Source organism: Mustelus asterias, chromosome 9, assembly GCF_964213995.1.
Source record: "Mustelus asterias chromosome 9, sMusAst1.hap1.1, whole genome shotgun sequence".
Classification (NCBI taxonomy): Eukaryota; Metazoa; Chordata; class Chondrichthyes; order Carcharhiniformes; family Triakidae; genus Mustelus; species Mustelus asterias.
Genome location: NC_135809.1, coordinates 48045100 through 48059202, shown reverse-complemented (window position 1 = coordinate 48059202; position 14103 = coordinate 48045100). Strand labels below are relative to the sequence as shown.

General features: G+C 40.6%; 1 protein-coding gene across 2 annotated transcripts in view; it reads left to right on the top strand.

Annotated features, from left to right (window-relative positions):
• cadps2 (Ca++-dependent secretion activator 2) overlaps positions 1–14103 on the top strand; it is a 660384-nt gene that overhangs the window by 567322 nt on the left and 78959 nt on the right. For both annotated transcript variants that reach the window (XM_078220144.1, XM_078220143.1), the window contains 3 exons: positions 4071–4226; positions 12410–12557; positions 13880–13894. In XM_078220144.1, the coding sequence (XP_078076270.1) occupies positions 4071–4226; positions 12410–12557; positions 13880–13894 (319 nt within the window). The remainder of the gene's footprint in view (positions 1–4070; positions 4227–12409; positions 12558–13879; positions 13895–14103) is intronic.

Here is a 14103-nt window from a genome sequence, read left to right as displayed (position 1 = left end):
CTGACTGTCCCTAATCAGTCCTTGCATCTCTAAATGCCTGTAGATCCTGTCTCTCAAAATACCTTCCAACAATTTACCCACCACAGATGTGAGGCTCACTGGCCTGTAGTTCCCAGGCTTTTCCCTGCAGCCCTTTTTAAACAAAGGCACAACATTTGCCACTCACCAATCTTCAGGCACCTCACCTGTGACTATTGATGATTCAAATATCTCGGCTAGGGGACCCGCAATTTCCTCCCTAGCCTCCCATAACGTCCTGGGATATACCTCATCAGGTCCTGCAGATTTATCTACCTTGATGCGCTTTAAGACTTCCAGCACCTCCTTCTCTGTAATATGTACACTCCTCAAGACATCACTATTTATTTCCCCAAGATCCCTAACATCCATGCTTTTCTCAACCGTAAATACTGATGAGAAATATTCATTTAGGATCTCACCCATTTCTTGTGGATCTGCACATAGATGACCTTGTTGATCCTTAAGATGCCCTACTCTCTCCCTTGTTACTCTTTTGCCCTTTATCTATTTGTAGAAACTCTTTGGATTGTCCTTTGCCTTATCTGCCAAAACAATTTTGTGTCCCCTTTTTGCCCTCCTGATTTCTCTTAACTCTACTCCTACACCCCCTATACTCTTCAAGAGATTCACTTGATCCCAGCTGCCTATACACGTCATGTGCCTCTTTCTTCTTCTTGACCAGGGCCTCAATATCCCGAGTCATCCAGGGTTCCCGACTTCTGCCAGCCTTGCCCTTCACTCTAAGAGGAATGTGTTTACCCTGAACCCTGGTTAACACACTTTTGAAAGCATGCCACTTACCAGACGTCCCTTTGCCTTCCCACAGACTCCCCCAATTAACGTTTGAAAGTTCCTGCCTGATACCATCAAAATTGGCCTTGCCCCAATTTAGAATTTTAACTTTTGGGACAGACCTATCATTCTCCATAGCTATCTTAAAACTAATAGAATTATGGTCACTGGTTCCAAAGTGATCCCTCACTAACCCTTCTGTCACTGCCCTTCCTTATTTCCCAAGAGGAGGTCAAGTTTTGCCCCCTCTTGCCCCCTTGGCAACAAGGAAGAGCAGTGAAATGATTTGGTGGGAAGGACAGACAAAAACCAATGAAGTAATAAAAAAGGAAACTTGTCCGCACTTTGCATCAGTGGACTCAGAGCGTATGATATTAAAAGTAGATAGAAAGAAACATGTGCTCAAAATTCTGCTTTTAATCATGCAAGAATCAACAGGCTAATTAGAAAAGGCCAAGTTAGGAAATCTCTTGAGAAAAATCAAGAGCTGGTATTATGAGTAACCCAGCAGCCAAAAACCAGTCCAGTGTTCCAAGCCACCGATTGGCAAGAAGGTTTCTTCGCCTCTTAGTTGAAAATCTCAAAGGCCTCCTAAAAGGGTTGATTACCATTGGCATCACTTATTCTTGCTGTCTCTGTTTTTCGAATGCCTTATTTGAACTTGCATATAAATAACTGGGAGACATTTGGGTGCTGCCACATTCTGCAATCCATTCTACCTCAACTGATTTGCACTGATTGATCCAGTGGGAATCTGACTCACAGAATCTGCTGAGGAGACACAGGGAGCTTTGTGATTTATTGGCAGGTGTTTCTGGGAGGTGAATGCTGAAGGGAAAGAATGTAAGGACCTAACTTTGAGAGAAAAAAAAGTGTTTTTGCATTGGGTTAATTGTGCTCCACTTTTGTAAACAAATTACTTTTGTAAGTTTCAATCATTCACTAAAATGACCTGCTTTTTAATGCTTGAATTTTTAAATTTCAAGAGATGTCCTGATCATCTTTCCAGGATTTAATCTGTCATCAAGCCCATTTAAAGATGTACATTTTGGTTTAATAATTTCAACCAATTACAACAAAACTGAATGCAGTTTACTTGTTGTCAAATGCAGATGGTAGGTAAGCTAGTTTCATTCGTGACAGTGTTTAATGGTCCTGTGTAGCACATTGGGACGTGTTATTACATTGAAGGTGCTATGTAAATACAAGTTGTTGTTACACTCATGTTTGGCAATACCAGCTATCAGCATAAGAATGAACCAAAAACTAAATTAACCGCTTAGTTGTGCACTATTTTTTTGATTCCTGACATTTGACATTTTAATTGATAGCAAGGAGCAATTTTAAGACTGTAAATTAATTTAGGAGTTAAGTTTCAAGCTGCAGACCATCAGAGTTTTGCTGTGGTTGTTTATGATGTCACCTGAATCCCACGATTAAATTACTGCCTTGCAATCACTTTCAAGGATCTATTATTCGCTGTGTAACATGCAGATGCACATATGTCTAAATAAATAGCAGATGTAGGATAGTTACGTGTGCAGTATTTTTGACCACTTGTGACTTTAGTTAAGATAAATAAACTAATACCAAGTAACCAGCATATTGTTGTGGGATCTATACATTCCCAAATCAACCCACCAACCCTTTCATCATAAATTCAAAAGAAGGTACCTTTTCTCATCAAGATGTAAATTGCCCTATCCACAGCTCCATGATTACACTAGTGTTTGAATAACCCTGACCATTGAGTTAATCCTTTAATCCGTTCACACCTGCTTCTCAACATCCCTGGAGCCTTCTCTCCCTCATTTCTTTATTTCACCTTATAATTTCATAACGCAAGTTATCTAACTTTTGGTTTGGGGTCTCGCTTGTTATTTTTCTTATTCTAACAAACATCACACAATTAGATCTGATGGAGTGTACCGACAGAAACAATAATTTGTTGTACCTGTTGCTACTCAGGATTAGAGAAAGCTTGGCAGAACAGGGTGGAGGCTGATTTGAGAATAATTTTTCGACCAATCATTTTCCATTCTCAAAGTGCAGTGATAATTATCATGTTTGCATAGAATTTCTCAAAAAAATAAGCGATTGGGTCTGTTCAAATAACATTATGCTCATAATTTCTTCTGAATCTTAATCTGTCACTTGCTAAGAACATGGTATATTTTCTAGTTCTGCAGCAGAATTTGAATCAGAGATTAAGAGTGACAGTCAGCTGTGTGTACAAATTAAAGATGTGCATAGGTTTTATTTCTCTTTATAAACATTCCCTCTATCTTAAAGACATTGAATCGTTACTGGGATATAGTTCTGTAGAAATTGCTTAATCCAATTCATTTTTTGTGTGTAAGCCCAGACAGGGCAGTTCAGTGGTCTTTTTGACTATACATTTATCATTACCAAACCAGAACCTAACTTCACCTGACATCCATATGCATTTTCAGCTCCTGTATATGAACAATGATCAGGAAGGGGAATCCGAATCAATTTTACCCTCCCTAAATTTGGGCCACTGAAGGAAATGATAGCATCAACTGACTTGGCCCAAACAGGGAAAGCAAATCTTGTACCTCTCAATCTGTATGGCTCTGCCATTGATTTAAGAGGCTGAGTCATCAGGATTTTTGACAGTCAGTTTGCCAACGTGAATCTTCTTTTTGGAAATACATTTAACACCACTTATTTCGAATTATTGTACCTAATGAAACTTGACCAATCAATAGTGAGCTGGTCCAAATTGTTACCAAGTGCTTAATTGTGTCTGAGACACTTGAACAATAGTCAAGAGTAATAACATTACCATGGGATTTCCCATTTTGACCCATCAATTGCTTAATCAGGAATTAAGAACTTTTCAGCCTTACGTCTGTTTAGTTATTTTATCAAACCTTGCTCTGAACTGGAAACTCTTCAACCCTTATCACTGCTATATTTAAACTTCTGGATTTGCCTATTCTCCTTATTTAATCTTCCACCAATCAGTTAAACACTGGGAGAGCCGCTTGTTATCAATAACTTGTCAGATAAAATAAATGTTTCACTGTATTCTGTGCCATTTCTCCAGGGGCAAAAGGCAGTAATGAAGACTCACGTAACAAACTGTTATCAAGGACACCCCACGTAACTGTATTGAATATCTGTGTTTTTCATAGATGTTACTTTTCTGTGGCCTGTTTGCAGTTGGACTGTTTTACTCGTGTCAGTGAAACAAAAGAGTTCACATATCTCACAGTACTCTTCTACTTTAGGAATGGTTCTTCCACATCTGAGGATCTCTTTTGGAAGTTAGATGCACTGCAGATGTTTGTTTATGATCTGCATTGGCCAGAACCTGAATTTTCCCAGCATTTGGACCAGAGACTCAAACTCATGGCCAGTGACATGATTGAGGCGTGTGTAAAAAGGTAAGCTGGAGTTGTCCAAACTGGCATTGTGTGATAGGATAACATAATAGTTTAGCACTCTTCAGCGTTGTACAATGAAGTGTAAATCATAAAATTAGGGTTTTTGAAATAAATAATGGCCTAGAAATTGAATCGTACCTGACAGGTGCATAATCTTGAATGTTGCACATGACTAAGGAGGCTGGCTGTGGGACTACTGCCATTGGCCTCCTTTGTATGTCCCAAGTGAGCAATGGGCCTCAGCCATGGCCCTCTGTGGCACGATGAAACAATGGTTAGCACTGCTGCCTCACAGTGCCAGGGACCCGGGTTCAATTCTGGCCTTGGGTGACTGTCTATGTGGAGTTTGTATGTTCTCCCCGTGTCTCTGAGCTCTGGATGCTCCAGTTTCCTCCCACAATCCAAAGATGTGCTGGTTAGGTTGATTGGCCATGCAAAATTGCCCCTTTGTGTCAGTGGGATCAGCAGGGTAAATACATGGAATTACAGGGATAGGGCCTGGGTGGGATTGTTGTCTGTGCAGGCTCAATGGGCTGAATAGCCTCTTCTGTACTGTAGGGATTATATGATTAGCACTTTTTAAGGGAAAGCACAATCAGACAACCGGTCTGATTGGCCAAAGATGAGTTCTAGGAAGGGGAATATTTGAGAAGGGGGTGTGCTATTGGGGGCTGGCAGCAGCCACCAGGGATACATACAGGTAAGATATTTTAGTTACCTTTTTCATGGCTTGGAGACTCCTTTTAGCTACTGTGCGCCACAATGCATGGCGCTTGCAATCACAGAGGGGTCTAAAGCATGTGTGGATAAGCAGTGGGATTGATGCCCATTTCTGGTGTGCTGGATAACTACATGTTTCTCTCCTCAAATGGAGTGTGGCACACTTCCGATGTTGACTGAGCATGCCCATACTACACAGTATATGGGTCTTACAGAGTTCAGTTCACCTGGAAAATTGGTATTGTTCAACTGAAATCCAAGGCCAATGTATTTAGTTGTGTTCAGGGCATGATTTCAAAATTTGCGGATGATATGAAGATCGGAAACATTGTCAACCATGATTAGGATTGTATTGAATTTCAAAAGGACATAGACATGTTGGTGGATTGTGCTGATGAGAGGCAGGTGAAGTTCAATGCAAAGAAGTGTGAGGTGATTCATTTCGGCAGGAAGAATATGGAGAAGCAGTATAAAATAAGGGAGAAATTCTAAAGGAGGTGCAGAAACAGATGGACCTCAGAGTATATGTACATAAGTCATTGAAGATGGTAGGGTATCTTGAAAGCAGTTAATAAAGTATATAATATCTTATATAATATATGAATACAGGCATCGAGTACAAGAGTAGGGAAATCATGTTGAACTTGTATATAACTCACCAGTTCGGCATCATCTGGAATACTGTATCCAGTTCTGGGTGCCATATTTGAAGAAGGATGTGAAGGCATTGGAGAGAGTACAGAAGAGATTCAGAAGAATGATTCTAGGGATAAAGAACTGAAGCTTTGAGGATAGATTGTTGATGTTGGAACTGTTTTTCTTGGAAAAAAGAAGGTTGAGAGGAGACTTGATAGAGGTATCCAAGATCCTGAGGGTAAATAGTGAAGAACTGTTCCCATTCAAAACTGCATCAAGAACTAGTGGGCATAGATTAACAATAATGGGCAAAATGAGTAAAAGTGATGTGAGGAAAATAAATTTCATCCAGAGGATTGTTGGAGGCTGAGAGTGTGATGGAGGTAGGTTTGATCAAGCTATTCAAAAGGGAATTGGATTGCTATCTGAAAAGAGAGAAGTTGTGTGGTTATGGGAATATGGCAGGGGAATGGAACTAGGTAGAATGCTCTTCAGAAAGTCAGTGGCCTTCTGCGCTGTCAAGTTTCTGTGATTCTGTAATGCTTCACTGGGGAAGAACACAAGTAATTTATACACATTTATTTGACAGTTTGTTAAAGAAGAAACATTGCCATAAAATTGAAGTAAGATTTTTTTGCTGAGGTTTTATCCATATGCCTATAATGCTCTTTAGCAATTGTCTGTGAAACAGTTAATTTTTGATTTTTTTTTTAATGAAATGTACAGATACACTTCTTTCCCCCTTCGTCTGGTCTCTTCAGACAATGAATTAGCTGTGGTCAAAACGATAAGTAAATTGACTTGTTCCCGGACTTCTACCAATGGCAGTCTGCCACATGCAACATACTTATGAATGTTGCACTGGATAATAGACGGGAGAAAGCCAAATCTTGATCAGGATTTCTAGCTAAAAATTACATTGTGAATCAGAATTTAAAATGCATTCATTTGGTTTCCTCTTTTTCTGTGATGCCTGCACTCATGTTTCCTGTGAGCCCTGAATTCTAATGTTCAGCTGGACAGTGACGGGAGAACATTTTAAAGCAGCGGGTAGTCATTTTAACCTAGAATATTACAGAAATCTTGTTATTTAAACTGTTTGCAGTAAGTCAGCTCTCTCTTAGCGTCAGAATGAATAATTCCTCTCAGTCAATTCTTCCCATGATCTTGTTTGGACATCTTCCTCAGTCAAAAACAGAAACAAAGAGAATGAAATCCTGGATATTTAATGGATCCTGCTCATAGGATTCGCTTCTCAGAGTAATCAGCACTCGTTTAGTAATCAGCACTCGTTTAGTACGTTCTGTGAAAGATTGTCTTCACCTTGCTAATCTTTATGATTTACAAATAAATGTTTCAGATTTTTTTCAAAGAATAATCTAAATGCAAAAAACCAAAGCTTTTACACAACCATGCGAGTCTCGGAATATTCCATACACATTTAAAGGAATTACTTTGACGTACTTGGCCCTGTATTTTAAATCATACTTTGAATATCAAAAGCTGCATCGGGCAATTTGAAAAGTCATATCTTCACAATTTTTTTCTGAAATTGGTTTTCTAAATTGTTCGCAGGTCTCATAAAATGTTGATTCAGGTATTTTTCAAACACGAAGATAATAGAACTTTTGAAAGCAGGTGGCAGTTTTAATCCATACTTTCATTTTTCCCATCTCCTCATATGGATGTAACAATTCACACATCATGTAAAGATTCTCAGCTACCAGTTTCTCCCGCTGGTATGTTGTCAAGTGACCACTCTTAATATGAGAGTCTAGGCAGTGACAGTTAGAAGGATTTTTTTTGCTGAAGGGGAATGGGGGTGTGGGGGCAGGATCAGAGCTGAGCCTAATGCTGTCTGCATCGAGCATCCACATAAATGTGCCTGCCTGGGGTGTGTGCACCTTTCAAGAGAACCTAAGTGGGATGGAACATTTAAGTTATGAAGAGAGGTTGGATAGGCTTGGGTTGTTTTCGTTGGAACAGAGAAGACTGAGGGGCGACTTGATTGAGGTGTTCAAGATTATGAAGGGCATGGACAGGATGGATAGGGAGCAGCTGTTCCCCTTAGTTGAAGGGTCAGTTACAAGGGGACACAAGTTATAAGTGAGGGATGGGAGGTTTAGGGGGGATTTGAGGAAAAACTTTTTTACTCAGAGGATGGTGACCGTCTGGAATGTGCTGCCTGGGAGGGTGGTGGAGGCGGGATGCCTCACATCCTTTAAAAAGTACCTGGATGAGTACTTGGCACGCCATAACATTCAAGGCTATGGGCCAAGTGCTGGCAAGTGGGATTAAGTAGGCAGGTCCGGGCATTTCATGCATTGGTGCAGACTCAATGGGCCGAAAGGCCTCTTCTGCACTGTGGTATTCTGTGATTTTGACTCCCATAAAACAAGTGGGAGCAGTACTCATGCCTGGTCACCTTCTTCTGGCAACTTTAGGGACACTCGGAACAACTGCGGTGTCTAACAGCTACCTCAGCCAGATTACCTTGCTTAACTTAACACACCAAGCATTGCACTGGTTCGTATGACCTGGGCGGGATTCATATTGTAAGACAAATTTTGTAAAGGGACATTTCCGAAGAGAAATAAACTTGATGGAGATGCATACTCGAGTACACCAAACTGCTTTATGAAGCAAGTTAAAAAGCTGTTTCTGCATCCCCCCCTCCCTGAATGAGACAACAAAGGGGAAATGCTGTCTCCAGGGAATATAATCCTTTCAGTTGCAGTTGCATAAGCCTATTTAAAGAATAGTAATCACAGCTGTTGAGAGAGAGTGACAGGTTAATGAAAGCCTTTGATTTCTGGGGCTGGGTTACGTGTGTATAAGAGGTATTTCTTTCTGTTATACTGGTACATTGAGCTCCCCTGATAGCTCAGCAAGTTTATCCAGTGAGTAGCTGCGAGCCTTGTTGGCCAGAAAGCTGGCTCAGTAGATCTCTGCCCTGTGAGTGGCAAAATGGAACCGAGCAAGAAAGAATAGAATCAGGGCTATGAAGAAATATCTTCTCAGTACCACAATAGTAAGTGGAGAGTTCGAGAAGCCATGAAAACCTGAAAATATTAAAGGGATTTGAGACAGAAGATGAACCAAAAATAAAAAATATAGTGAATGATTACTTCCTCCAAGTATTCCCATGAGGAGTCATCAACAATGTTCTACTCCCGAAAGGGCTAACCTGAGCAAATTCACTGACTTTGATATGAATGAGATGGAAGTAGTAGACAGGTTAAAAAGGCTAAAATCCAGCATGTAATATGAATCTGAGAGTGTCATGAGACACCAGGGAGGAAGTTTGTGAGGTATTGATGATCATTATGAGACAGCAACTGGACACTGGTGGGGTGCCAAAGTATTGAAAACAAGCTAATATGTTACCCGTGTTCAGAGAGAAAGACAAAACTGACACAAACAACTACAGACCCATTCATCTCAATTTCATTCCATGAAAATAGTGAATTGTTAGACAAGAGTAACCTTGAGCATTACCCATTAGATCGTAAATAGCAAACAATATGGATCCATAAGAGGGAGATCCTTCTAATCAACTTACTGTACTTCATGGCAGAAGTGACAACCCAGGACGACCATGGGAAGGTCCACAATGTGGCTGACCAAACTAAATAACCAAGGATTCGGTTGAAAACGTTAGGATTCTTTTAGGCTGAAAGCTCAATATTTCCCAGCAATACAATGCAGCAAAGTCAGTAGAACATTGAACTACTGAGCTAGAGCAGTGTTGTACAAGTCAGTAGAAGCCATGATGAAACTGCAGAATGCTTTTTCTGATAATGTAGCAGCTCGAATGTTGCATTTAGCTCTCACTGCCAAGACATGAGAAGGCATGTCATCGTTGGAGGTAGTGCAGAGAAAGTCACACAGTTGAACCCTATTGTCAGAAGCCTTAGTTAGGAGAATCCTGAGCTTTTTGTCCTGAGGGAAGCACCTGAGCAGTGATCTCCAAGTAGTATAAGGGTAGTTGAGGCAATGAATAGGTAAAAGTGGAAAGTTAGTTGAGTTAAATAATGAGAATACGACAAGCAGACATTGGCCAGTATTTTCTGTTACTTCAATCCCCTCCAGGTTGTTACATCGTGCCTATCACCTATCCATCTCTGCTGGGATTTTACCTGCATTGGGTGGCCCACTCGCCTGTGGACTTGTGAAAACGCTTATGTTGCCAATTAATGGTTGTAAGGGCTTCCTTCCTCCAGCAGACGGTGAAATCTGATGGCATTTCTAAAGCCTGCATGTGGAAAAGGTGGCCTGCCTCCTTTTCGAGCACCCTGTGTCCAATTGAGGCCCTTTCCCAAGCTAGTTTTTCCTGCTACGTGCCTCCCAGCATTCCTTCCCTAGCCTGATGAATCCAGTTCCCCCAACCCCCTTACCGGGACCTGCCAGCCTGCTTCCAACAAAACCTGAGACACACTTTACCTGGTCCATGGCTTCTCTTCCCTGAGGACTGCCTACAGCAATGGCCATTGCCCCTTGTGATAATACAGGGATTAGAAAATTGCCAGCCATTTGATTAGCCAATAGCTAGCAGAAGGGGCACATCCTCCCAGGTGGGGCAGAAGTCCTGCCTTAAGCTAATTAACAGCCTGATGCCCATAAAATGGCAGCGAGCCAACTTGACCAACCAGGGGTGAGTTTTCAGCTGCGGTTTGCTAGATAACTGTCTGCACATAAGTTCTGGCCACTGATTCAAATTAATAAAAGGTAAATTTAGGACTTTTTTCTTTCTGTAAAGAATGATCTGTGTATGAAATAGACTTCCAGGAACCCTGGGAACCACTAAAGAAATGATAGGGCTTTGGGACCTTTCTGGGTAGCTGAATAAAGATGGACTAAATGGTCCTTTACATCAATGTTTATATTGTGAGCTTGTGATAGGGCTCCATCATAATGCCCCTCCAGCCAAATAGCCTGTCAAAGTTCACAGATAAATAATGGATCCACTGTCAAGGTGCTGGAGGGTGTCCAGTGATTGTGGAATTTTACTCTGGTAAGCATTCAATGCTTTTTGGAGCGAAGCATATTAGCAAGAAAAGAGATTTGGTGCGAAGGTATGAGTTGGAAACAAGTACATTTTTCTGAGTGTTAACCACTTTTAGTGTCTTCAGACATTGTGCAGCATTCCTACAAGCAGACTGACAATGTGTTCTATGATACTGCCATTGCTGCAGCAGCCTGATTGAAGACAGTTGAGGGAATCCTTTTGAGACACTAACAGGTGGCAGTGTGTCAACCAATCTCCTGTTCAGCGTGCCAACTGTGATATCTCCCTGTTGCCAACTGAGTCCAAGCAGCAGCTTTAACAGCTGGAAAGGCACAGGAGAAAAGAAATGATTAAAACAAAATTAAACAAATTTCAGTCATGATGCCCGCCTTAGCTTTTATCCTATGGACAATTCAAACCAACAGGCAAATTAACAGAGCGGAATGGTTGTCTCATCCTTCCAATCAGCCTGCTTGAAGTTTCCAGTGATGGCTTTACGTTCTTGACCCGTTTGGGGGTAGTTACTGATTCCAAGTGTCAGTATCCCCACTGCAGTAAAAAAAATAAGTATCATATCATAGTATCCCTGCAGTATAGGAGGAGTCCATTCAGCCCATTAAATCTGCACCAACTCTCTGACAGAGCATCTTACCCAGGCCCCCATCCCTGTAACCCTCGCATATTTACCCCGTAAATCCCCCAAACCTACACATTTTGAGACACTAAGGGCAATTTAGCAAGGCCAACCCATCTAACCCACACATCTTTGGAGTGGGAGGAAACCGGACACCCAGGGGAAACCCACAGAGACACGGGGACAATGTGCAAACTCCACACAGACAGTCACCCAAGGCCGGAATTGAACGCAGGTCCTTGGCTCTGTGAGGCAGCAGTGCTAACCACTGTGCCACCAAGCAATAGTTGTTGCTCACATCCTCTTTTAGAGCTAAATATCAGCAGATTGAAGAATTTTAATGAGAACTTTGCTTGTGATCATTTACATTTTTGTGTACACTCTTCCAATTTGGATGGGAAGAGTGCCCACCCATTTATATTGGATCATGCCCTCTTAAAGGAGACTTTCAATGCAGGGTTTTGTGGTGAATTTAAAACCATTCATAACTACTTCCTAGTGATAAAATTGTGTTGACCTCTTCAATGTCTGAAGAGTTCATTTTTGATCACTAGCATATCATAGAGGGTACATAACAGCATTAAAACGGGGCAGCGTTTCATAGCTTTACTGCAAATGAAGTCATTTATTTTCATTTTTTAAAAATTCTTTAGTGATCATGCAATAGGACATCAACTTTGAGAATTTATTTTACCAATAATATTTCACGTTGGAGTAGTTGGAATTATTTTCAATCATGAAAGATATTTGATCTTGAAAATATTTTTTTCAAAGACCGCAAGTTATATTGGAGCGTCGATATACAACGACTTTGCTTTACCTTACTGGGTTGTTTTGTTCAGCTAGGTCACTGTGTGTGATACAAAATATGTGGAGCCATAGTGAGTATGAGGAAGTAAAAAGGCCTGAGATTTGTTCACTAACCTCAGACATCGCCCAGAGATCTGGAAACTGACTGCCATGCAATTGGGTGTAGCTGGCATATGCGGGCAATAAACTAGGATGTTTACCCACCGATGTTAAAATTGGCAGATTTATATTTATCAGAACTGACTGTAAGCGGCTTAACCTCCATCCATCAGCTATCATATCCTGAATTATTTTACTATTAGTCACTTAGCAGCAATCATTTACGAGTAGCAACCATGGCTGAATAACTGTGCGTTTTTTGTTTGTATTAAACAGAACAAGAGTTGCCTTTGAAGTCAAGTTACAAAAACTGAGCAAGTCAACAGATTTGCGAGTTCCTTCTTCTGTCTGTACAATGATCAATGTACTGGTGGACGCCAAGAAACAGTCTACAAAACTGTGCATTTTAGAAGGTGCACAAGAGGTAGTCATTAATTTTCATAGATTACTTTACTGTATTTTGCACTGTTTTTGCATTTAGTGTATTACAGTCTTTTACAAATGGCTGTTTTCACTTGGATTCAACAAATATTTCAAAGATTGGATTACTTCAATGCATTGTGTGTACATCATGGGTTATCTTGAAGTGAGAAGCCCTACTTGTAGCCAACTCTCGATTGATAAAGGTCTCAACCACCTGCCTCTTGGGAACGAGTAACAGCTTGTCATATGGGGTTGTTTCCTGGTAGTACAATTTCCAGTAGCAATACCTGTCTGGATTCATTGTTTGAAATGAACCCAGGACTGTATCCTTTGATCTGCTTTATGGGGAAACAGAATGTAGGAAATTGGCCTCAGTATTGTCCCAGAGTAGAAATCATTCCGCATGCAACAATGGAAAAATCATGGATGATTTTAAGTTGCATAGTCAAGAAAAAAATACCCTTTATGATTATTATGATCTCAGTCGAGACCAGTAACTTTTTTAATATAAAAGTCGAAATCCAGTTGATTACTGAATGATAAGATTCCATGATTTAAAACAAAGGAATTTTTACTGGCTGCTTGGAGGCCAGATTCAACGCTCAGCAGGAGTTGCTCAGTGGTGACCCCAGAGCTGTCCTTCCCCTCCCCAAATTATCCTTAAAATTGGTCATTATTGGCTACCAGTCGCTGCCAGGTGGGAAACTGCTTCCATTGCTCACCGGAGCCAGAATTGCACCGGCCTGCCAAGCCAATGTCAGCTTTTCCTTATTCACCCCTGATCCTGCCTCCAAACCCACCTGTAAGGGTCTCATTGGATATTGCCCATTATACAATATAGAACATAGAACAATACAGCACAAGAACAGGCACTTTGGCCCACAATGTTATGCCGAACATTACACCAAATTAAGCTGATCCCTTCTGCCTGCCCTTTGTCCATATCCCTCTATCCTTGCATATTCATGTGCTTATCTAAAAGTACCATAAACACTCTTACCGTATCTGCCTTTTGTCTTTTGTGTTCTTGAGTTGTAAAATATAGAGAAACAATTGTTTGCCTCCATAGCACTTGGGTTCAAATACACTTTATTTCTTTGGCTTATATTCCTATTAGGTCAGATTGTATGTATGTCATCCCTTTTTCTCGTTGAGTTGTTTTTTAATGTCATCATTTAAGATTGATTTATTTTCAGTTTAAAGACATAGCCACATGATTTCAGATTCATTTGCATTTTGGCTTAATGTTCATCATTGTCCTTTTTGCTTCTTCATGTGTTCTGCCTTGTTTTCTCCATTTATGTTTCCCATCTCCGGTTCCAGTTTAGTAAGCAGTGGGTAAGTCTTGGCTTTGATTATTTTATATCTGATCTTTCTACTCAAACTGTATCTTTTATTAAAGAAGAGATGTTCAGCATGACCTTGAAATCTGAATAGGAACTTCAGCTCTGAAGCACAAAGAACATTTTGAGAGTTTCTGATGGTTTGATTCAGAAAATGACACAACCAAGAAATGTCAGACTTTCACTAAAACCAGACATGACTAA